Consider the following 23,904-nt stretch of genomic DNA (forward strand, 5'->3'; position numbering starts at 1 on the left):
AAGCTTTTCCGAATCGATTCAGATGCTTCAAATCAATTTGGAGCTTTTACTTGATCTCTCAATTCGATTCAGATTCAAATCTCCTCCAAATCAAATCAGCTACCAAAGCTTCGCACAGCCCTGACAGGTACCTATATAACAATAGTATGAAGATGAATTACCACCCCACCAAGCCCTGTGCCATCTACAATCTTTACCAAAAATCTTCTTGTTGGAAGTGGTATTCCTCACTTATTGTTCTTCATTAAAAGCTGCTTTTTAGGATCTCTTATTAAACCATTTTTTAAAATCCATCTAATTTGAGCTCTGTTAATTCCACAAAATGCAAGTTTTTGTAATCAGAATATCATGTGGGAACTAAGCCAAATTCCTCAAAGAAATGGAAGTATAGCACATCACCGCAGTTGCCTTTATCATTAGACCTGAAATCTTGTCAAAATAAGACGATGGGTTTTCTGTGATAAGCACTTCCTTCCCTGAAACTATGCTGACTAGCATTAATTCCATGTTTAAGCTCTAAGTCCTTGTTGATACAGTCCTGAATTACCTCTGGTATTTTATCTGGGATCAATATCTGGCTAACTGGTCTACTGTGTCATTCCTTTTACCCTTTTTAAATACCAGTTGCATTAGTAGCCATCGCATCCTTGAAAATGTACCCAGTTTCCTAAGATTTGTTCAAACGTAATGTTAGTGATTCTGAGAGCTCCTCATCTAGTTCCTCTAAGACTCTCAGTTGTAAGTTACTAGGCTTGTTGATCTGAAAATGTTAAGTTTAGCAGATGCTGCCTGATATGCTTCCTTATTTCAAATAGTGAAATTTCTATTCCAGCACCATCAGAGGGGAATGGATACCATTTCTACACTGCTACTTATGGTGTTACCATCTCCATCTAACAATGGCCTTATATATGACCTAGGATTTTTGGTTGCTCCTGTTGGCCACAGATATTTCATTGATTCCTTTAGCTTCTCTTATCCATTGCTGACCTCTTTTTAACTAGTATTCATTGCCATTTATTTCCCATTTTCCATGCTTTACATTTTCTTTATTTTTTTTATTTTTGTTATAGTTTCCATAGTATTTCCAGTGTTTCTTCTATGTAATTCCTAATCTCACCTAATTCTTAAATACTAACCTCTTGCTGTGAAGTGGTAAGGAGCCATTCAGCTGACTTTTGGCAACTCCTGTATTCTGTTTAGGATTTCTGCTCTACTGTGTATTTCTCCTGGAAGAGTTTGTGCAGCACTGCTTTGCCAATACTCCACTGTCAATGCTGCCTCTGGTAGTTTGTTCCTCATGCCAGTTCCTCTTCATGTAAGGAGATTCTCTTTAAAAAGATCTAAATCCTTTCCTACCTCTGGTTTTTGAGCTGGTTTTGCCCACTGTGGTTTGGTGAAGAACCCCTGGTCATTATGCTCTGCGCAGGGTTGGAACTCTGGGACTCCTTGACTCTAATTCTGGCTCTGATGTTGATTTGCAGTGTATGTGCCCTGCGTCCTGGATGTGCTGTCAGATAGCTGAACCATTGCAAGCTATTCAGAGTGGGTGCTTTTAAATGGCATTTAAAAATAACAAAGTGCATGCCATTTGTACATCTTTTATGCTCCTGCTGTCTTCATTATCCCTTCCCTCCTGCATAATCAGATCTGGAAGACTGTGCTGTGAATGTGTTTTAGATTTTTAAAAACATTTTAAAAAGTAAAAGTTGAAATGTTTCAAAGACCTTCACTTTAGCTCATCATTTCAACTGCATTACCTCTTACTCCTCTACTAGTAGTTACTCTGTTCCATCACATCAAGCCCAGTCTACCTATTTTTTATGACTTAACCCCCACCTGACTTCTCATGCCATCAACACTGTCTCCATTCTGTCAGATCTGCAGTCATTATGGATCCATTATTAAAGTTTCCCACTAAACAGCCTCATGTTTTCACCCTTGCCACCCCTTCTGCTTGAGGAACTCCCTGCAGGCCTCTACAAGTCAGCTCTTTTGTGCTCCTTTCACTTCTCCAGGATATTTAAAAACTCTTAACAGTGGTGATGCTGCCTGAGTGTTGCAACTTGTACTTAGGAGATTAATCAGAAATAGCTCATTTTAACTTAGTTCTTCCTTTGTTGTCTATGGCTGTTATAAAGAATGTGTGAGGTATATTTCTTTTCTATTCACATCACATACTCCTCAGTTTATCTGTGCAAAATTATCCTGCCTAAATGGCTAAAGTTAAATCAAATGAAGCTGTAAAGAGGGAACTCACAAGAGATGGGACAGTGGAAAAGATAAGACACCTGGGAGAAACAGTTTTAAAGGAGTTGAGACAATCATTTGCAAGGAAGCTACCTCCCTGCCTTAGTGGCTGACTGATGCTGCTTACCAGAGCTCTCCATCTCCTCTCCTCCTGTCCCCCATGGCAGGCACTGCTCACTCGAGCTAAGCTCTCTGTCCTCTATGGCACATGCTGCTTATTCTCTCTTGCTTTCTTCCTTCCTCCTTCCCATATGGCAAACTATTGTTTACCAGAGGTGAGACCTCTTCCTCTCTCCTTCCCTCCTCCCCTACCTAAGGGGAGTGTGACCTGAGGTGGCAACTGGGTCACAAGGATCCACCCTTCCACTCTAAATGGTCCCTGACCCCTACAGTACTTGGGGAAGAGGAGTAGGTAATAACATGTTTGCCTCCAGAAAACAACCACTGAAGGATAGGCTATGCCAGTAATTTATTGTATACTGGTGTAAGGCTGGGTAGAGATGCACCTTAAAAATTGGATGCATAAGCTTTCATGAGCAAGAGTTCACTTCATCAGATGCTCACCTAGCAGGTACATCTTTACCCTGGTTTCTACGTGACTTCGTACTAACACGGCTAACTATTGCTGTTTATACTGGTGAGGTTTTACTCCTGATAAGTGACTCTAATGTAGGACTGCAGCTCATGTGTCTCCTTTTTTATACATATCTATAAAGGCATACTACACCAGTGTCATGTGCCTGTGTCTGTGCCTATGCCTTTTTGGATTTGTGAGTCTGTAAAAGAGTGTCAGTGCATTTGCTCTAGTAATGCTCTTACTTATCAAGTTGTTCATCTTCATAAAATTTGGCCTTTCAGATTTAATGGACCACTTCTTTGCAGTGTTTTTTAGACTTTCTAAGAAAAATACTTGATTTTATTTTCACTAAAGCTATAGTAAAGGGAGGGAAGAGAGAGTAAAATGTTAGAAAATATACCATTAAAAAAAGCTGGCTGGCTTTACGCTTGATTAGTTGCCGAAGTGCTGGAAGAAATGTTGCTAAGTGTGGCATGACATCATCTTCCCCTCCATGCAGAAAAAGCCCAAGGAAATATCATTTGTCATAAGACTTATACTCCATAATCTGAAATGCCAGTTTACTGCCAAAAGCAAAAGGATAAAAAAAGAAAAAGGAAACTAGTGATGAAAAATTCAAATCAAATCAGATTTTTTCTTGAAGTTAAAAATAAAGAGCAGGAAAAGAAATCCCTTCAGTTCTTTTAATAATTGCAATTTGGTGAAAACAAATCTATAAATACTTTGAGAAGTCTTTGCAAATTGACATTTCTTTTGCGTTTGCTCCTTATCTGTGCAGAAAGTTACAATTATTTATAAACTCTGATGCTGTAATAATAAAATCCTACTTTATGCATCTCTCTTTGCCAGCAGATCCAAGTCTGGGCTCCTGTGCCAAATTTGAGTAAATGAGCTTAGTGCTGGAGTTCCTGCTGGTTAGAGAAAGCTCCTCTCCCTCCAGTACCAAGGCAGACAAATCACTGTATGAACACTACAATGGCTGCAGTAGCATGCATAGTTGCTACTTACTCCTCAGTGTGTTTTCCTGAAAGCTGTGTGTAGCCATGGTACCTTGGGCAAAACCTAGTCCCAAAACTCCCTCCTGTTATAGCAAGGATTGCACTGCTGCTGTTTCAGAGCTCCATTATCTGCAAAGGGGAGACAGGCTTCAATGGCTTATATTATTCTGCTCCCTGCTATGCAAACAGTCACTGGTGGTTCTGGTATCAGTAGGGCCTTTTCAACCATGGGGGGATAGTAGATTCAGTGTTTTGTGCTCAGCATAAAATATAAAGAGGCCACTACCAAATGCAATGATTTTGAATTTATTTATCTCTAAAGAACAGGCTGATGTAACAAATTGGAACTTTAATGCAGTCTCATTTTTAGTACTTATGTAAAGTGATTTTGCATGATGGACAAGTACAGACGTGCCGTGAGTCAGAGTTAAGTACAAAAAACAGAATAGAATAGAATAAAAAACAGATACTTTTCTCTAGAGTTTTTTTAAGCCAGTTCATCTGTTCTAGGTAGTGTTTTATTTCCACTTGGTGTGAATCATTCCTCTTATGAGGAAACTGTAGGTTTTTGGAGCCAGTAAATTCAGATGGATTCAAACAGGATGTTACCTGGAGGGGATAAATGCAATAGGTTTTTTTTGCTTGTTTTGGCCCACAGGCCAGGCCAGGGACCCTTAGCTAGCCCACAGGCTGAATGACATCAGATACTAGAAATGGGCTGAGGGTAGGGAGGTCAATTTTTTTTTCTTGATAAATAACTGTTTTGCTGTTTCTGTGGACATGTGCCTCTTTTGTAATGCTGCAGGGCAACTAATAGCTTGAAGTTAACACCTTTAATCAGATAAAATGGGTAAGTGAATAAATACATGAAGTACAAAACAAAAATGTACCCTGGTCAGTGCTGGATATTTAAAAGAAATAACACACACTGAAAGGGGCAGCACATTTTAGCAATAATTGTTTTGCTTTTCTAAGTACTACTTGTGGTTTCTTGCTCTTAAAATAGGGTACAGAAATACTGTAATTAGCCACTCAAAAATATGGATTCAGATTACTCATAAAACGCTCATGTAGGTCTGAGTCCTGGTTCCCCTGAAGTCATTAGAAGTTGAGGATGTTCAACTGCTCACAGAAGCCATTTGCAGAGGACTAGGAAGACCTGATTTGACAATTTTTCCTTCAATACACATAGCAGCCCTATTTCCAGAACAAGATGACGAGGGTATTGTCCAGATGGAAGCTCTTAAGCAGAAGAATCTACCTTACTCAATACGGCTTCCCCTTATTCCCTTAGGTGTGTCTGCTCAGTTGACCAGCACTCGTCTCCGTCTGAACACTTCTGTGGGCACCCCTTTCTGGATGGCTCCAGAGGTGAGAGCATATTTCATAGTGTTTATTTTTTACAATGTTTTTGATTTGTGTTAGCCTACCCGTTTCTTCCCCTTTCTGCCCTTTATTGAATGTCAGTAGCAGTTGTAAAAACTGCTTACCCTATTTTTAAATAGGATAGGCAATGTTTTTGAAACTGCAGTTATTTTTTAAAACTCAGCAGTAGAAAGGTATACGTGGATTGGTTACTGAAATGCTTTAAGGGAGAAAGGACTGGCATTGGGCCCTTCTAGCCTTACACTACACAGTATGTAACTTTTTCTGGCATCATCTCCTCCTGAGCAGACAGAATCCTGTGAGTTCAGTCCTCTAATTTTAAGATCTTGAAGGCTATTTTTAAAGTCGTCTTCTGAGAACTCAGTGATCCTGTCTGAGTACACTGGATTTTACACTGAAAAAGAACTAAGTAGATTACTCCTTTACTCTTATTGACATTCATTTTATTATTTATGTATTTCACTGCTCACTTTTAATACAAGTTCTTCACAAATAAATAGTCACAAAAGTAGAACACTTTAATTTTATCAATAAATAAAAATGTTTTGTGTTTTGAAGCTTCCTTCAACTGTAAACCTAAAGTATACAAACAGGGTTTTTTTGTAAATACCAATAGGACAAACGTGTATATATAACATAAATATATACAGTGATAGAGTGCTTGCACATAGACACATATTCATAAATTATGATAGTTATAGAAAAAGATGTACTTTGCTGAGCCCAGTAACTAAGTAGATGGCAGTTCCTGACCCCTCTGTAATTGTGAATTAACTTAAATTGATTTGAAACTAGAGGCCTGGTGCCATTGCCGTCACCATCATTGCTGCTGGCTCTCTGCATGGTGTGGGGCTGAAGGGGAGGTTTGGGGTGTGCATGTGTGTATGAGTGAGTGTGTGATAAAGCACGGACAGGGGGAGGGGTAGGAGAGAGAGAGAGAGAGAGTGAATGTGAGGGGGAGAGAGAGATCTGTGTGTGCATGTGTCCAGCCTGGCCCCAAACAATTCTGTCCTGCACCTCTCTCCTCACCATCCTTCCTTCAGTCAGGACAGATCTCAGTGGGACAGGCACCCCCAGCTGCCATCACGGCTCCAGAGAAATGCTGGTGCTCAGCCTGCCCGCTCTGACACTTGGCACACAGGCTCCCCTGCCTGGATCCCAGCCCCCAGGCATCCCCAGCCCAGTCCATGGGTCCCTTCCATCTGGCTTCTCTCGGATTCTCCATGATTACTGTTGCTGACAGAGCAGCAAGGGGGGCACTGCTCCCCCATGCCAGGCAGCTAATCAGGGATAGCTTGGTCATTCAGCTGTGCTCGGGGGTCTCTGGCAGCCTGGGGAGCCCACAGGGTGCACTGGGAGCCATGTGAGAGCACCCCAAGCTGCTGGACTCAACCACTGCAAGCAGACTCTGAGCCCCCCTTCCGCCCATCAAACGGCGCATGTCTGTTCAGTTTGGTCCTGACCTAATCTAGTGCACTTTAAGTTAAGCATGATACTTAGAGCGCTTCCACCTCAAGTTTTTTGAATGTCAGGACTTAGCCAAAGTTTCCATTTGAAATTGGCATTTTTTAGGTGTGGCTAATGGTGGGTATCTTGTTGAAAAGTTAGCTCAGTTGTGAAACTGGCAGGGGGCTCCTTTGGGAAAGACTGAGAGTCAACTCCCTGCTTTAATTGAAGAAAGAATTGCATGCCTCCTTCGTTCCCAAAGCAGGAATAACCCAGAGGATGGAAAGGAAACTTTACAAAATCCAAACGCACTGGATTTCCTTCATCTTTTTTGTTTGGTAGAGGAGATGATTTGCCATTGTCTACCAAAGCTAGAGGCTTCCACCATTTGGGTCATCAGATCACCTGATATTTGCACAGATTGAGAGGCTAGGAACATCTGTACAGTTACTTCATGCTGCAGCTCACCCACCCCAAGCACACCAACTTCAGAAGATGTGTTTTCAGGAATTTTAACTGCAGCTGTTCTCAAACTCCCCTTTAAAAGGGTGCTTTGGTGCAGATGAGAAATAGCGCACATTAATACAATCTCTGGTTGTATTGGCTTTTTTGCTTTCTTTTTGCTGCTTTCCCTGAGCTTGGGGCAAGATAATCTGGAGGAGCTGGATCAGCTCCACATACTGGCTCTGGATGCTGGTTCCAGAGCTGGTTCAGATTGGGCCATGATGGAACCACTGCAAAGGGCTGGTCTAGTGGGTGCCACATGCAGCATGTGCCCCCTGCCAGCCCCCCCATACTGCAGGCAGCTCAAACAGCCAGTCTGGCCCTATGTTCCATGTGCAGCACAGGCTGGCTCTGGGAATCCCTGTGCAAGCAGCACACAGGGCTGGCATAGCATATGTCCTGCCTGAGGTGCCCAGCCCTGCTCATGCCACAAGAGATCCAGCAGAGTCTGCAGGTTCTGGGTCCACATGAAGATGTTTTGTTGAGCATGGAGTCCTGAGTACTCATTAATATTCAAGGAGGTGTTTAATGTTCACCTAGGAAAGTTCTTCTGCTGATAAACCAATGTGCTAAGTAGAAGGGAGATGGAGCATATTGTTAAGAACTACCCCAGACTTTTAGAGGTTATGTTTGGTAAGAAGGAAGTACTGTGCACCAAGCTCATGCCGAACCCATCCAAGCAGCTCTCCCAGTAAGTAGAATGCAATAGAAGCACTCAGATACCAGTGTGGTATGGTTTGTGTGTGTGTGTAGGTAAATAGATATTTTTACTGCTTTGAGAATTGGGGTGTGACAAAACCGCTATTTGTCACTCTGGTTTGAGCATTTGTTTCTGTGCAGCATGAGAACCACTGGCAGGAAACTTGGACATTTGAAGTATAGCCTGAAAGTTTGCCTTTCAAAGTATTTGCAGCTTGTCTGTCCCAGTGAGAACTTTTGGACACATGGCTGTCCAGGTTATTGTGCTTTTAAGTTTAAATTTTTAATGGAATTTTCAGAAATTAATCAAAAATTATATTGCTTTGATCTCGCAGGTGATTGCATGTGAGCAGCAGCTGGATAGCTCCTATGATGCCAGATGTGATGCATGGTCACTAGGCATCACTGCTATAGAGCTAGGAGATGGAGATCCACCTCTTGCAGACTTGCATCCCATGAGAGCACTCTTCAAAATACCAAGGTAATGTCTTGATACACTTATATCTCACGTCATTAGTCTAATCCAGTGGTTTTCAACCTGTGGTCTGCAGACCCCTGGGGGTCTACAGACTATGTCTGAGGTGTTTGCAAAAGATGACTCTGATTAATCAAAAGTACGTGAATACCCACACTTACAATTCAAGGGGGTCTGCACTAGGCCTGTGCAAGTAGGCAGCTATTCAATCCAGCTTTGGATCTGGCCGCTTTGGATGCCAGGTTGCTCCTGACCGGGTTCCCACTGTGATCCTGCCGAAGCAGCTCCGAAGCTTCGGAGCCACCTCGGAGATCCAGCCATAGGATATAATGGGGAATCAATGAAATATCTTTAACTTTGTTATTTTCTTGGCTGATTTGGATTAAATTTGCATGGGTGGTAGCCTCTGCTGACAGCATGAAGCCTGCCAAGTTTCAAGAAGATCGGTGTAGGGGTTCGGGGGGAACTGCACCCTAAATTCTTGAAAGAAAACTCGTGTCACTTGTACGTGTTGCACCACAGTGGGGTGAAAACTGCAGGGGTGGTAGCTGCTGGTGAGGGCACAAAGCCTGCCAAGTTTCAAGAAGATCAGTATAGAAGGTTGGGGGGAACTGCACCTCAAGCTGCGGACAAGCAAAACTCATGACATGGGTGACCCTGTGTGTGTTAAGGTGCTGCAGGCTGAAAGCTGCAGGGATGGTGGCCCCTGCTGTGGCCACAGCCTGCCAGCTGTCAAGGAGATCAGTGCAGGGGTTCTGGGTTCCTGCACCTATAGCTGTTGACAGGCAAAACTCGTGGCATGGGTGCTTGTGCAACTGCCTGTCTCTGTCTTGGGGCAGTTGATTGTCTGTATTGATTCTTTCCTCTCCTTAGTCTGTTGTTTTGTAGGTGTTAATTGTTGCTAATTAACTGGTTACATTAGCTAGCAACTGTATATTGAGCTGGTCCCTGAGTGAGTCACGATTGATTGGTAACTGGTAACACAGTAGCTTAGCAGCCAGGCCTGCAGTAGTTACCTTCCCCCCGCCCCAGACACAGTTGCACAAGCACCCATGTCAGGAGTTTTGCCTGTCAGCAGCTAGAGATGCAGTTTCCCTCAAACCCCTGCACTTATTTCCTTGAAACTTGGCAGGCTTTGTGGCCTCAGCAGTGGCCTCCACCCCTTCAGTGTTCACCCCACTGCGCCTTAACACACGCAGTGTCGCCTACGTGACAAGTTTTGCCTGTCAGCAGCTTGAGGTGCAGTTCTCCCCAAACCCCTGCACCAATCTTCTTGAAACTTGGCAGGTGTTGTGGCCTCACCAGGGGCCACCAACCCTGCAGTTTTCACCCCCCTGTGTTGTAACACATAGACGTGACATGAGTTTTCTTTCAAGAATTTAGGGTGCAGTTCCCCCCGAGCCCCTACACCGATGTTCTTGAAACTTGGCAGGCTTCATGCTCACAGCAGAGGCTACCACCCATGCAAGTTTCATCCATGTCAGACAAAAAAGCAACAAAGGTATAGATATTTAATTGATTCCCCATTATACCCTATGGCCGGATCTCCGAAGTGGCTCCAAAGCTTTTCCAAAGTTCTTCGGAAGCTCTGAACCACTTCAAAAAATCTAACAAAGCCAACGCTTCGATCCGGACATGCTGCTTTGGACGCCAAAGTGTCCAAAGCTTCTCCGGATCCGAAGCACTGTCTGAAGCCTTGCACAGCCCTAGTCTGCACCTCTATTTGAAATTTCTATAGAGGTCCACGCCTCCATTTGAAATGTGTCAGGAGACTACAAATGAAAAAACGTTGAAAACCACTGGTCTAATCCATTCCTCTTTCTGTTACCTCTTCCTTGGGTACTTTTTTAATAATCTGAATATTAAAGGCTTGGTGAGCAGAGGGAGCTGTGTTGAAGTGCTCTGCCCCATATTTGTATTTAGGAGACAGCTGTCCCTCAGGCATGTACACAGTCCCCAGGAGCACAGGGCTAATTGTGACCATTATGTCCACCTCTGTCAGACTGCAGTGAGCACTCCCCCTGAAGGGGTTCTTCTGCTGCTGTGTGCAAAAGGGTTTTAGGAGTCAGTCAAGCCAAGTCTTATAGGTGCTATTTCAGCTAATTGAAACTAAAATTGAAATTTATCCCATCTGAGTCCTACAGCCAGGCTAGAACAATATGGTAATAACTCCTCATCTTAGAAATGTGGGGCTGAATCTCAGGGATAGAGAGATTTAGAATCTCAAGGCAATTCTGATACTGAGAGAATAGAAATGTTGGGTTAACAGATTGCTTAATTTGCTTTTTGATGTGTGAAAGAGGAGGCAGTGGAACTTAATAAATAGAGCACTAGACAGGGACCCAGGAGACTTGAGTCCTAATTTCATCTCTGGGACTGGCATACTAAGTAGCCTGCTTAGTAAGTCACATCCTTGTTGTGTTCTTCAGCTTTCCAAACTGTAAAATGGAGATCTATACATCTCTTTTAGATGTACTGATAAAAAACACTATATGAGATCTAGACAAAGTCATTAAAAAGTCCCAGCTGAGCTAATGCCTGGAGGTAGGCTGGATTTATGGGTTAGACCATGATTCACATTTGTTATTCTTGTGTTATCCTTAGTAGCCTATAATCCTGAAAATTACAAAGTTGTATACCACCAAGCACAAAGATAACTAACTATTTGCTTTTGAGCTACAGAAGACCATAAAGTTCACTGACCTTGTTGTCTAAATTCTCTCCAGTTTCAAAAATAAAATAATGTATATCTAGGAAATAAAACATTAAAGTAACAAAGGAAAAGCAAAGCTCATTACAGCAAAAATTATTACTCTTAATATGATATCATATTAAGATCTCCATGTAGAATCATAGAAACTAGAATCATAGAAAATTACAGTTGGAAGGGACCTTAGGAGGTAATCCAGTCCAGCCCCTTGCTTAAAGCAGGACCATTCCCAACTATGTTGTCCCAGCCAGGGCTTTGTCTACCTCCAAAGATTCCACAACCTCTCTGGGTAACCTGTTCCAGTGTTTTACTACCCCAGTCCTAAGAAGTTTTCCTTATACCTAACCTAAACTTCCCTTATTTTTTTCAAATTCTTATATTTTTTCAAAATGAGCTTTGTGGGTTTCTGATGACTAGCAACTCCTTTATTTAATGAGCCTGTACATACTGTACTAGGTTGCTAAGAGAGTAATGTAGAATTAAAGACAAAGTCTTTTTTATTTCACAAATAAAAACAAAGAGCTATTAGAATTCACATAAAGCAGCACTTGAGGAAAAGCAGCTATGATGGTAGATCAATATCACTTGATTACAGAACAGACTTGTCTTCAAGTGATTTCCTTATGCATTCGTATGTTAAGTGGAAACAGTTCACCATAGTTCAAAGGAAAAAGAGCAATTCGAAACACTGAGTCAAATTCAAACCTAGGGTAAGCAGATGAAATCCCACTGAAAGCAAAAGAGTGGTATGTATTTGCAACAAATCTGAATTTAATCTATTAAGTAGATTTGGTCTTACTAAATCACAAATAGATTAACATGTACTTTGATATTGTCTTCAATGGAATGGTGAACACAATCAAAACCTAATCCTTCAAAGAAAATTTAAGCTAGACATCTGTAAAGAACTTTTGTTAAAAAAAGTACATTTCTTGTTTCTTTCATACCTTTCTTTCAAGAAATGAAGTAATTTTCCATTATACGAATAGTGATTCATAAGTTGTTAGTTTTTGTTGACATGCTTGAAAAATGATGGCAATTCTTGACTATATTTGATCGACTTTCTTGATGCTACTTATCTTTGTTAATTATGTAAAGTAGATCAATGGTGTATTGTATTGTCTACCCAAAGTTCCTTTTACCAGTGCAAATCAATACTTTTTTCAGTGGCCTTTCTAAAACTCATTACTCAATTGCTTTCTCACATTGTTTTTGTCAAGTATGTACATATTAACTTATTGTAATGCTGACCTTTACAGAAATCCACCTCCAACATTACAGCAGCCAGAGCTGTGGTCACCTGAATTCAATGACTTCATTAACAAGTGAGTAACAATTTAGACCTTTTCAATCAAATAAATTAGGTGCATACATGTTGTTAGAATGCAATATCTTTATATTCCATCTGGAAATCTACTGCTACATATATTTTGCTTGCCCATTATTAATTATTGTAAAATTGTCTTTATATAATTTCCTCCTCTTTATTTGTAATTCTGTAAGCAGTTTTTTTTTATATTAAGCTTCCTACCACCACTCAGGCTGAAGATGACCAATCAGTGTCCACCTGAATATTAATGAGTACTTTATTTAATATCTTAAATACATGAACACTTTTCTAACTTAGAAAGAGCAGGAGTGTGATGCAAAATAGGAGTTTTTGTGAAATGTCAAAATTTCACAGGGCAGGAAACTATTTTTTGCTTAGCTCTAATAAAAAAAGAACTGAAGCAGTGTAACAATCTACCAAGGACCTCCCATGCTCAGCAGGTATAGTTCTGTAAATAGATCACTGTTCCATAATGAAACATTTTAATGAAGTATTTCTATGAAAAACATCCACATTTTTAAGTAAAAATTAAAAGGATGTGAGTTAGATCCTCTGAGCTACGCCAGTTACCACCAGATGAAGATCTAGACCAGTGTTAAGCATATGACCTATGGGCTTTATGTGGCCCAAGGAGTCACTTCACTTGCCTTCACGGCTCCCAGAGTGGCCAGGAATTTGGTGGTGGGACAAGCGAGAGTAGGGCCTGCTGAATTCCCAGTAACAGACCCAGTGGGCATATCTTGATAGTGCGGAGGTGGATAAAAGAGTAAGCAACACCTAAGTCCGTGGCTCCCAACCTTTTTTTGCTGCAACCCTAAATTGGCTACCAACAGGACCTCCCGACCTGGCGCCATGGGGCCTACTGGAAGCGGAGTGCAGCAGCGGCCTGGGAGCGGGGGAGCAGCCATTGCCCCTTTTATGAATGGCGTCCCCACCCTGCTAACCCACTCACCACTCCCAGGCTGCACGCTTGAGCATGCATGTACGTGTGTGTGCGGGCCCTTCACAACCCTACTGAGGACCCCCCGTGAACCTGATTTGGGTTGCACCCCAAGGTTGGGAACCAATGACCTAAGTTAATCCACACCGTGCCGCTGGGTCCAGATCTAGCCCAGCAGGCTTTTTGCAGTCTGGATCTGTCATATAACAACCCTTGTCAGGGGAGTGCAGGTGAGTTTGGCACCCCTTATCGAGACTGTAAATATAAATCATATATATTATATTGCATTTAGTATATAGGCAACGATTATCTTCAGAATTTCTTTATACCTACCTATTCCAATATATAAAATCAAAGAGCAAGTCAAAAATGTAAAGTTTGGAGATATACAGAAGTAACTAGACCTGCATCCCAGCTGGATTTCACATAGTCCACCAAGCACTGCTGCAGTAATAATATATCTGCTAAGGACCTGTTCTCACTTAAACAACGCATTCCATGTGAAAGGTCCTGTGTGCCTTATCTCTAAAGATAGAATATAGTTTCCAAATTTCTGTGCTTGTCTCATAAATGAACATATTTTTGTAATTTTAAAGTAAAATATTTCTCAAACTTCTCTTGATCCTGAAAAGGAATCTGTTAAGAGCTAAATCCTGTCACATGTGCCATCCTTGTGTAAAGCCTTTGCAGAGGGACTGTGTGAGAAGAATGCTCAGTGAAAATAGCTCTTTCTGCTGTGTGTCCTTTCTCTGTAGGGTTCAGCAGAAGAACAACTGATCCTGTTCCCATTTTTCCTTTAGCTGTCCCAGCCTCCAAGCCCTGCTATGTCAGGATGTGCAGGCAGCACACTCAGAAGCAGTCAGTCATCCAAAAGGAACATGGACTCCTGGGAAGACTTACTAAAGACTTCCCAGCAGTCTACAGTGGAACCACACTGGTTCTGCTGTGTCTGAAGTGACTAGTGAGAGCTTTGTAAAGGAGATGGATAGTGTGTTATATCTAGGGATCTACACAATTTGCTAGTTTGTGATTTTCGTGGAAACCACAAAAAGCAGTTTCCACAATCATTGCAAAAACTGCCGTTCTCCGTGATTTTTTCAGAATCACCATGACAAAAAAAGAAAAATAAAATGCTTGCTGAGGAGTGGGGGAAGGCAGGGGGCCACCAGCATGAAAGGAGCACTGAAGATGGCAGCCACCCCTTCCTTCCTCTGCCACTGATTGGCCAGGAGGGCTGCCTTTTGTCTCTCCACCAGTCCACAGCAAGGGGCAGGGCTGTACAAAAAGCAGATCTCTTGGCCAATCAGTTGTGAGGAGCAGGGCCGCTGGGGCCCCTTGGCCAATCAGCGGCAGGGAGCAGGGAGGCAGGGCTTTCTGTGGAAAGACTGCAGAATGGCACTGGGTATTGCGAGTGATCTGCAATTTTTATTTTCCCTTGGCACACTTTAAGTAGATCCCTAAGTATATCCTTTCCCTTTAAAGTCTGTTATTTAAAGGTATTATATAAAATATGAGGAAGACAATTTTCAGGTTTAAAAATAATACTTAAAATAGCCCTGACATATGGGCACAAGCTCAAAGGGGGAATCCAGAGTTTCATAAAATCAGTGATTTTTATCTCAGAGTTAATCAAAGTGTTCACTTCTAACTGACATATATCTAGTGACAACCCAAGCATCGTGTTGAGATACCATATCTAAAATTTCAGACCAACAGCATTTCAGCTGCTTCTTCCAGATGTTCTTTAATCTTTCTTTCATCTTCAAATTCTCCCCAAATGTCTGTATTTTAATTAATACCAATTGTAATTAAGAGGTATGTAATTTATTGCATTGTGGCTACAGAGCTTAGACATGAATAAGCTCAACATTAGTGCTTAACAGTGTAAGGCTCTCTGAACAATCGCTTGCCTTCTCTGTCAGTGCAGGTGCTTGACTAAAGATTATGAGAAGCGCCCAACAGTATCGGATCTTCTGCAACATGATTTCATTAAGCAAATTGAGGGCAAGGAGAACATGTTACAGAAGCAGCTCATGGACTTTATTGATGTTCATCAACAAATGGGAGTCACTGAAAAGGCAAGGTACCTGAGTTATTTCCTCTTCAGTAGAGACAAAGATTAGTGTGGCAACCTTTGAAACTTTGAAATGTAGCTATCACTAAGGGTCCAATCCTGCTACTGATAGTGTACACTGACCTCATGGTGATGGAATTAATGGAATTACTTATGGACTTGGGTTCTACTAAGTGGGAGAAAAAATGATGGAATCAGGATTCTAATTTGCAAACAAAGAAAATTATTTAGTGCTAAGAAAACCTCTTCTGTCTTCCTGAGCAGGTAATTTCTGTCTCGTGGCTTTTAATAATATGAATTCTGCCTCACCAAATGACATATCACCCATTTTGTAAAAAATTCTAAAGATGGTGTTGCAATTTTTTTAAACAGTTCACCAAGGAATAGTATTGTAGATGAACTACCTTAGATGATTAGTAAGGATATACGTCTAGAGCTATTTATATTGTGTTTCAGTGTAGAATAGATTTTAAGTGTTAGATAAATATTTTAAATGTTTAGAATAGAAGGCTTTAAAATAGAAGGCTTTTTGATACCATCAGGTGTATGAATTTCTCAGAGAAATTATATTAAAATCTGCCACATTTCTTCCCTTTTATATTGTTAGTAACAGCATATACTGCATACTTTGAGTCAAATCTCAGGCAACAACTTGACATACCATTTGTCTTTTGAGAATAATAATATATTGCTAAGACAGTTGCTGTCTTATAGTTTTTATAGACTAATGATGTCTGTAACAGTCTGCAAACATATGAATTGATTAGTAATTTCTTCTGTCTGGAGTTTCCACAAGAAAATTTTTACAGCTGGTCCAAATTTCACTTGTACTGGATTAGTATCTTCAGAGGGGCACAGACCTGCCACCTACGCTGATTTAATAGATTTCATAGACATTAGGGCTGGAAGGGACATTGTAAGATCATCAAGTCCAGCCCCCTGCCCCCAGGGTAGGAAGTCAGCTAGAGTCAAAGGATCCCAGCAAGATAAACGTCCAAATGTTTCTTGAAGGTGTCCAGAGTAGGTGCTTGCACCACCTCTGGGAGGAGTTTGTTCCAGGCCTTGGAGGCTCCGACAGTAAAGAAATTTGTCTTTGTCTAGCCGAAAATGGTTTTGCAGGAGTTTGTGACCATTAGACCTTGTCATCCCCTGGGCTGCTCTGGTGAACAGGTATTCCCCCAGATCCTGATGGACACCCCTGATGTACTTATAGGCTGCCACCAAGTCATCCCTGAACCTGCGCTTCTCTAGGTTGAAGAGTCCCACAGCTCACAGCCTCTCTTCATAAGGCCTATTCTTATGTCTTCTGATCATGCACATGGCTCTCCTCTGGACTCTCTCAAGCTTCTCCACGTCCTTCCTAAACTGTGGAGCCCAAAATCGGATGTAGTTCTCCAACTGCGGCCTCACCAAGGCTGAGTACAGTGGAAGGATGACATCCTGGGTCTTGTTCGAGATGCATCGGTAGATGCAAACCAGAGTTCCAAATAACTCCAAATAAGTTCCAAAGAAATATTCATTATATTTAAATAATAAATTGCAAATAACTTAGAGATATGGAATTGAAACAGATTAATTAGATGGCAATTAATTAATTAGGTGTCTTCCCATGTTTTCTGACTTGCAGAAACACACCCAGTGAATCTGACTAGGGAACATGTTTCTGCATGTCAGGAAACCCTGGGTTTTCCTGCTTGCATAGGACCGCCCAGTGATTCCAACTTGGGATATGACTGCAAATGGGAAAATCCCAGGGTTTCCCCATTTGCAGAGATGTGCCCCTTCAGCATCAGGGCAGAGGCCCAACCAAGTAGCACAACAGGTGATGTCTGTTTTATCCAGTGATGAGGATGAGCTCTGCTGCACCACATCCCAGCACAGCTGATCTACTTAATTTGGTGACATCTGTTTATAGCCTAAGGCTAGGGACAGAAATTACACAATGTGTAAGTATAAGTGATTGGAAACTAGTTCAAATCCATAACACAACACAAGTTTAGTGTACATAAACCACTTTCAAAATGGCCAAAACCAGTTTAAGATGAACCTGGATGGATGTGGTATCAGACTTAACTGATTTACGTTAAATCGGTTTATTGAACTTCTGTCCCAGATCCCCTCCTTCAGATGCAAGTTAACTCACAGTCCCCCATCATCCCAGGATGCTTTGCACCTCTCCCACAAACTTTCCCTCATGGGATAGGCAGGCTAGCCTTGGCCCAAGCTGTCTGGTTCAGGTGAGCAGGAAAGCGTGTTTTAAAATTTCCTGTTCCCCACTCCCCCTCCTTCCCTTCCCTCCCCACCCCCAGCTTCAGTCCTGGGCCCCTGCAGGCATGTGGCTGCATTTCCAGAATCAAAAGTGAATGTCTGTTCACTTGTTTATCAGTTCAATCTGCACAGCTTAGTCTAACCTGCAATGATTAAATTGATTCATAGATTCTAGGGTCGGAAGGGACTTCAGTGGGCCTTCTAGTCCGACCCCCTGCCCCTGACAGGCAGGAAAAGGTCACCAAACCTGGGATCATGTGATCCCAGGCAGGTGCCTGTCCAGTTTCTTCTTGAAGACCCCCAAGGATGAGGTGAGCACCACCTCCCTCGGAAGCCCATTCCAGATCCTGGCAACCCTCACTGTGAAAAACTTTTTTCTAATGTCCAGTCTAAACCCACTCTGCAATAGCTTATGGCTATTGTTACTTGTTGTTCCAGGGGGTGCCCTGGTAAACAGATCATCACCTACTTTGTGTTGCTCTCCTCTAATGAATTTGCACGCTGCCACAAGGTCCCCTCTCAGCCTTCTCTTGGAGAGGCTGAAGAGGTTAAGGTCCCTTAGCCTTTCCTCATAGGGCCTTCCCTGCAGGCCTCCAATCAGACGAGTGGCTCTTCTTTGGACCCTCTCCAGGTTGTCCGCATCCCGCTTGAACTGTGGCATCCAGAACTGGACAAAGTACTCCAGTTGTGGCCTGATGAGTGCTGGGTAGAGAGGGAGAATCACCTCCCTGGACCTGTTTGTGAAGCACCTACGGATACACGACAAGGTGCAATTGGCTCCGCTTCATCACATTGGTGATTCATGTTCATCCTGGAGTCAACAGTGACTCCAAGATCTCTTTCTGCCTCAATGGTGCTGAGAAGGTCACCCCTACCACCTATAGGTAAGATGGCAGTTTTTTTTTCCCTAGATGCAGTACCTTGCACTCATCCTTATTGAATTGCATCCTGTTGCTCTCTGCCCACTTCCCCAACCTGTCGAGGTCAGCCTGGATCTGGTTCCTCCTCTCCAGGGTGTTAGCTTCACCCCATATTTTTGTCATCTGCGAATTTGGACAGGGTGCTTCCCACCCCCTTGTCCAGATCACTGATGAAGATGTTGAACAGCACCGGCCCCAGAACTGAGCCCTGAGGGACTCCACTGCACACCTCTTTCCAGGTTGACACTGACTCATCCACCACCACCCTCTGAGTGCGACCCCTGAGCCAGTTTGCTACCCATTTTACTGCATAATCATCCAAGGCAAATCTCTTCAGTTTATTAATAAGGCCTTCTTGATGTCCAGAACAGTAACATCCACCTCAACTCCTTCATCTAAACATTTGGTGGCCTTGTCATAAAAAGAAAGTAGGTTAGTCAGGCAGTTTATATACCTGCTATAAACCCATGTTGGTTACTCCTCCACATCACATTAGCCAGCGGACTCCCACAGATGTGTTCCTTGATAATTTTTTCAAGGATTTTCCCTGGGATAGAGGTAAGGCTGACCAGTCTGTAGTTCCCTGGATCCTCCTTCCTCCCCTTCTTAAAGATTGGAACAACACTGGCCCTCTTCCAATCCTCCGGGACCTGACCCGAGCACCATGAGTGCTCATATATCCTTGCTAGTGGTTCAGCTATGACACTCGCTAATTCCTTCATTACCCATGCATGGAGTCCCTCTGGTCCCAGTGATTTGAACACGTCCAGTCCCTCCAGGTGTCCTTTTACCATTTTGTCACTGACCGTTGGTCAGCTGATATTCCCCTTGTTGGTGTCCGTGATGCATATTGAGGGTTCGTCTAGATTCCTACTTAAGAAGTCAGAGGCAAGGAACTAATTGAAGAGCTCTGCCTTGTCCCTGCTATCCATCACTAAGCCCCCTGCCTGTCCTGTAGGGGCCCTATGCTACCCTGCACCCTCTTTTTGCTCCCAACATACCTGAAGAAGGACTTTTTGTTGTCCTTTATCCATGCCGCTAGCCTCAGTTCTAGAGCTGCCTTGGCAGAGGAGTGACCACCCCTCCTGGATCTCCAAAGCATCTAGGCTCTTGGATCCTAGTACCCTGCTAACCAATTCCCTGAGCCTATTAAAGTCAGCCTTTTTAAAGTTTAGCACCTGTGTTCTGCTAGGTATGGTACCTGCCCTTCTCTGGATAGTGAATTTTATCATTTAGTGATCCCCTAAGTTGCCTTGAATCTGCAGGTCCCCCACCAGGTACCCCTGTGGCCAACACCAAGTCAAGCAAGGCATTAGCCCTGGTGGGACTTCTTACCTCCTGTGTTAGGTGGAGGTCCTGAATATAGGGTAAGAACCTGCATGAGCAGTTAGATCTAGCTGACTGTTCCTCCCAGCATATGTCTGGGTAGTTAAGGTCCCCCATGACTACCATGTCTCTAGACTGCACAGCATCTGAGAGCTGCCTGGAAAATTCCCCATCTACTTCGTCCTCCTGGTGCAGAGGTCTCTAGTAGACCCCCACCACCAGGTCCCTTTCCCCCAACCCCCTTGAATCCTGACCACAGAGTCTCTTCTTGTACATCCTCTGATCCCAATTTGATTAGAGAAGATGTGTACTGTTCCTTGACATAAAGAGCAACACCCCCTCCTTTTTTCCCTTCTCTATCTCTCCTGTACAACCTATAGCCCTCTATTCCTACCACCCAGTCATGAGTAGAGTCCCACCAGGTTTCATTTAGACCCACTAGGTCAAAGTTATTGCTCACAAGCAAGAGTTCTAGATCCTGTTGCTTGTTTCCCATGCTCCAGGATTGATTCAGGCTTGAGCTTTCTGACAGCCTATACTTAGCGTAAGTGATGACTAAGGAGCCTAAGTCCCATTGACTTCCAAAGACATTTGAACTTTGAGATGCCTAAATTTATTTTGCAAATGGGATTTAAGTGCCAAATTGCACTTTTTGGCAAGTGCTGAAATGCCTGATAGTCGTTTAAGCAATGTGTCACTAAAATTGCAAAGAAGCCTTTTGTATGTTTTGCTGCTGCACATACGTGTAAGCCTATGCCCATCTATATCCCGCCTAACTGCTTTTGCAATTCCTTTGTGGAAGTTTCTTTAGGGGCCAAGTGCTGTAGCCATGTCCTAGGCATGTTTCCACACACATCACTGAGTTCAGCACAAAGTACAGCCACTTTCATTCAGAAATGTGGGGTACAGCAGCATGCATCTTCAATGCAATATTGTAGCAGTTAGATTGCTTACCCCAGTAATGGAAGACCTGGATTCCAGTCTGTCCTCAGCCTGGGAGGGCTTAAACTCACATGGCTGTAGCCAAGTGATAAAGGTATTCTGGTGAATGCAACGCCGTGTTTTAAAACAAAAGATGGAACCTTTCTCAGTTCTTTCAGAAAAAAAGCTGTAGGTGCCTGTCTTTTAGGGGAGGAAACCCAGTGTAAGTTGACCTGAGTCAGGCACCTAAATCTGAGACAGGGACATGTTTCCAATTGATTAGCTCTAAGGGACTCCCAAGTGTGTGTGCTAACTGTTTTGTATCCCTGCTGAGGTGCCTAACTTTTCTTCATGCACTGTATATGTCACTCAGCACCTAACTAAAGGTTCCAGGTTGCTCTCCAGGTGCCAGGTACCAAAAAATTAGGCATGGCCATGCTTAACTTTTAGGCTCCCAAGAACTTTATTGGATCTAGTCTTAAATCTCACCAGTGCTTTTGAAAATTTTACCCCTTCTGTATGAATTACCCAAAACAAACTTAATCGTATAAGAAAAACTATCACATTTCCCAGCAGTGTAACTAGGACAGGGCAAGCAGAGCATCTGCCCCAGGTGCCAAATAAGGGGACACCAAAGCAACAGCTTCCTGGAACCCTGCATAGTAGCTGTATCAGAGCATGTCTGAAAATCCATTCATACTTCATAGCACCTACCAGACAGGGAGTTGCTCATACACTCCAGCAGTTGCACAGCACCAGCCAGGGAGGGGCAGGGAGCCAGTCCCACTGCATTAGCAGTCCCTGTGTGAAGAGCCAGCCCCAGGCCGATAGTCACAAGAACTCTTGGAAGAGAATTGTGGATTTCCCATTAAAGCTTCCTGAGTATCTTAATCCTTGTAACTGTGAAGTTAGCTCCATTCTTTCATAAATTCCAGCTACAACACAGCCTGTTGGAAATTCTCCACACCAGTCTCCTTTAGCTCTCAAGGAGCTTTTGAAAATATTTGTTCTATGTTTAATATGTTGCAAGGAGTGATCTGAGGGTCTTCTGTGCTAACCACTATACTCTCTGCTTTTCTACAACCAGCTTTTATATAGCTGTATATTCCAACCAACAATAAACAATGGTATAAACATAATAGGCAAAAAATATAGTGGTCTCTGCATGTTATCCTTGGATTCCCATGTTCCAGGCCTGCATTTGTAGCCAGATGATGAACTAGGTAGCATAACTTAGGTCTCACTGGGCACATCTACATGAGATGTTTACTGTGCAGTTGTCTAATTAACTGTGCAGTAAACATCTCTGCATCTACACTTGCACTCCTATTAGGGTGCACGAAACTAATAACTCTACAGCAGGTTAGGACTTTAAAATACAAGTCCTAACCTGCTGCAGGGTTTTTTTGTACACAGCAGCAGACATGTAGATGCTGCCCCGGCTGACTGGGACATAGGGTGCTTCAGTGTGGGGCTAGCCAGCAAGCAGCCCCCACCTTGAAGCAGCTTCGTGACCCAGCCAGCCACTCTGCAGCACAAGGAGCCCCATCAGAGCAGCCAGCCCAGGGCTGCTCCAATGGGGCTCATGCTGCAAAGTGACTGGCTGGGGCACAAGGGTACTGCAGTGATGGGCTAGCCAGCAGGCAGCCCCTAAGCTGAAGCATCCTCATGCCCCAGCCAGCTCCTCTGCAGCATGTGTAGCCTCACTGGAGCAGCCAGCCCTACGCTGCTGCACACAGAAAAACTCCGGAGCCAGCTCTAGAGTTTATTAGTTTCATACGTCCCAATAGGGACGCACGTGCAGATGTGGAGACATTTACTGCAGAGCTAATTAGTCAGCTTCATATTGTAGCTGGCTGCCCTATCTCATGATCGTAGGGTTAAGCCCAACGGACACAGAGCTTTTCTCTTAACTCAAAGCATATTTCATGCTTCTGGGGAAAACAATTCTTGTGAAACAGTTATACTGGGAGGAATGGAATGTGCCTGTAGCTAAACCTGTTAGGGAAGCAATGTGAGGATAGAAAAAAAAGTAAGAGAAATAATTGTCATTTATACCCCCATCAAATATAGGACTAATGCTACCCCAAAAATCTGAGCGACTTAGGTAAAGAAAAAAAGGTTCATGAAATAAAAATGCACAAACAGTCCTCTTTGTTACACATAACACAATTTTATTTGGGGTGTTCCAGCATTAAGCACAGAATGTGGTCTAGCAGATGTGTTGAGGCATGAATGATTTTTTCTCTTATACAGGCAAAAACAGGGGAGGAGGGCACTCAACAGCATCTCAAATCAGAGTGCCCAAAGTGTTCATTCTACCTCTGACTTCTCCATTTTTAAATTCTTGAACTAGTTGCAAATTAATTTCCAGTTTACTTTACAAATCCACAAGCAACCTAAGCCAAACCTAGTGTGCTCATTTGGCAATTGGGAAAACTGTCCAACATGTGCAACAGGCAGTTAATCTTTCTAGCCTAAATCAACCATCAAGAGCCTGAAACTGCCTAGATTCTGTCAATTTCAAGGCTGATTTTAAAGGCAAGATGCTCTAAGTAACAAGGTAATGAGCTTTAATGGGGTGCGAACATCTGAGAGCAGGCTGTTCCTTCAGGAATAAGCAGGCACACTCAAAATGGCTTAAACAGTGCCTTTAGTATTGAAATCAATGAGATTTGGCAAATGGCCAGTGTTTTAAGTGGGCTATGCTGTACTGCAGCATGCTACATTAAGCATCTTACAGGGCCTTTCTCCCCCTCCATATCACAATCCTGAAAGAAATGGCTTTGTCTGCCCCAACTTCCTTCATTGTGTAGCCCCTCTGGTGAAGTTAGATTGTCTTTTGTTAACTGATTGGCTCATTGTGTGAATCAAGGCATGAGGAATTGTAATGAGGCTGCCTCTTCTTTTACATCTGATCTAATTCAGTTTCAACATTAAAGTATCACAAAACAAGACTTTTTTCTCCGTTCTTTGTGATCTGGCCTGCATCAGAATTTGAACAGACCATTATTTTAAACTGGACATTTTTATTTCAGTTGAGTGGTTAAAATTGCTATTTGTATCTAAGTTGGGCACAG

The 23,904-nt window shown here is 42.9% G+C and overlaps 1 protein-coding gene across 2 annotated transcripts in view; it reads left to right on the plus strand.

The window, feature by feature from the left end:
* MYO3A (myosin IIIA) overlaps window positions 1–23,904 on the plus strand; it is a 270,931-nt gene that overhangs the window by 139,786 nt on the left and 107,241 nt on the right. The window contains exons 7-10 of one of the 2 annotated variants that reach the window (XM_059729090.1): window positions 5,120–5,196; window positions 8,196–8,341; window positions 12,305–12,370; window positions 15,243–15,398. In XM_059729090.1, coding sequence (XP_059585073.1) covers window positions 5,120–5,196; window positions 8,196–8,341; window positions 12,305–12,370; window positions 15,243–15,398 — 445 coding nt within the window. Of the gene's footprint in view, window positions 1–4,943; window positions 5,197–8,195; window positions 8,342–12,304; window positions 12,371–15,242; window positions 15,399–23,904 lie in introns of those variants that run through there. The other variant, XM_019497913.2, reaches the window with a different exon arrangement.

Source organism: Alligator mississippiensis, chromosome 5, assembly GCF_030867095.1.
Source record: "Alligator mississippiensis isolate rAllMis1 chromosome 5, rAllMis1, whole genome shotgun sequence".
NCBI lineage: Eukaryota > Metazoa > Chordata > Crocodylia > Alligatoridae > Alligator > Alligator mississippiensis.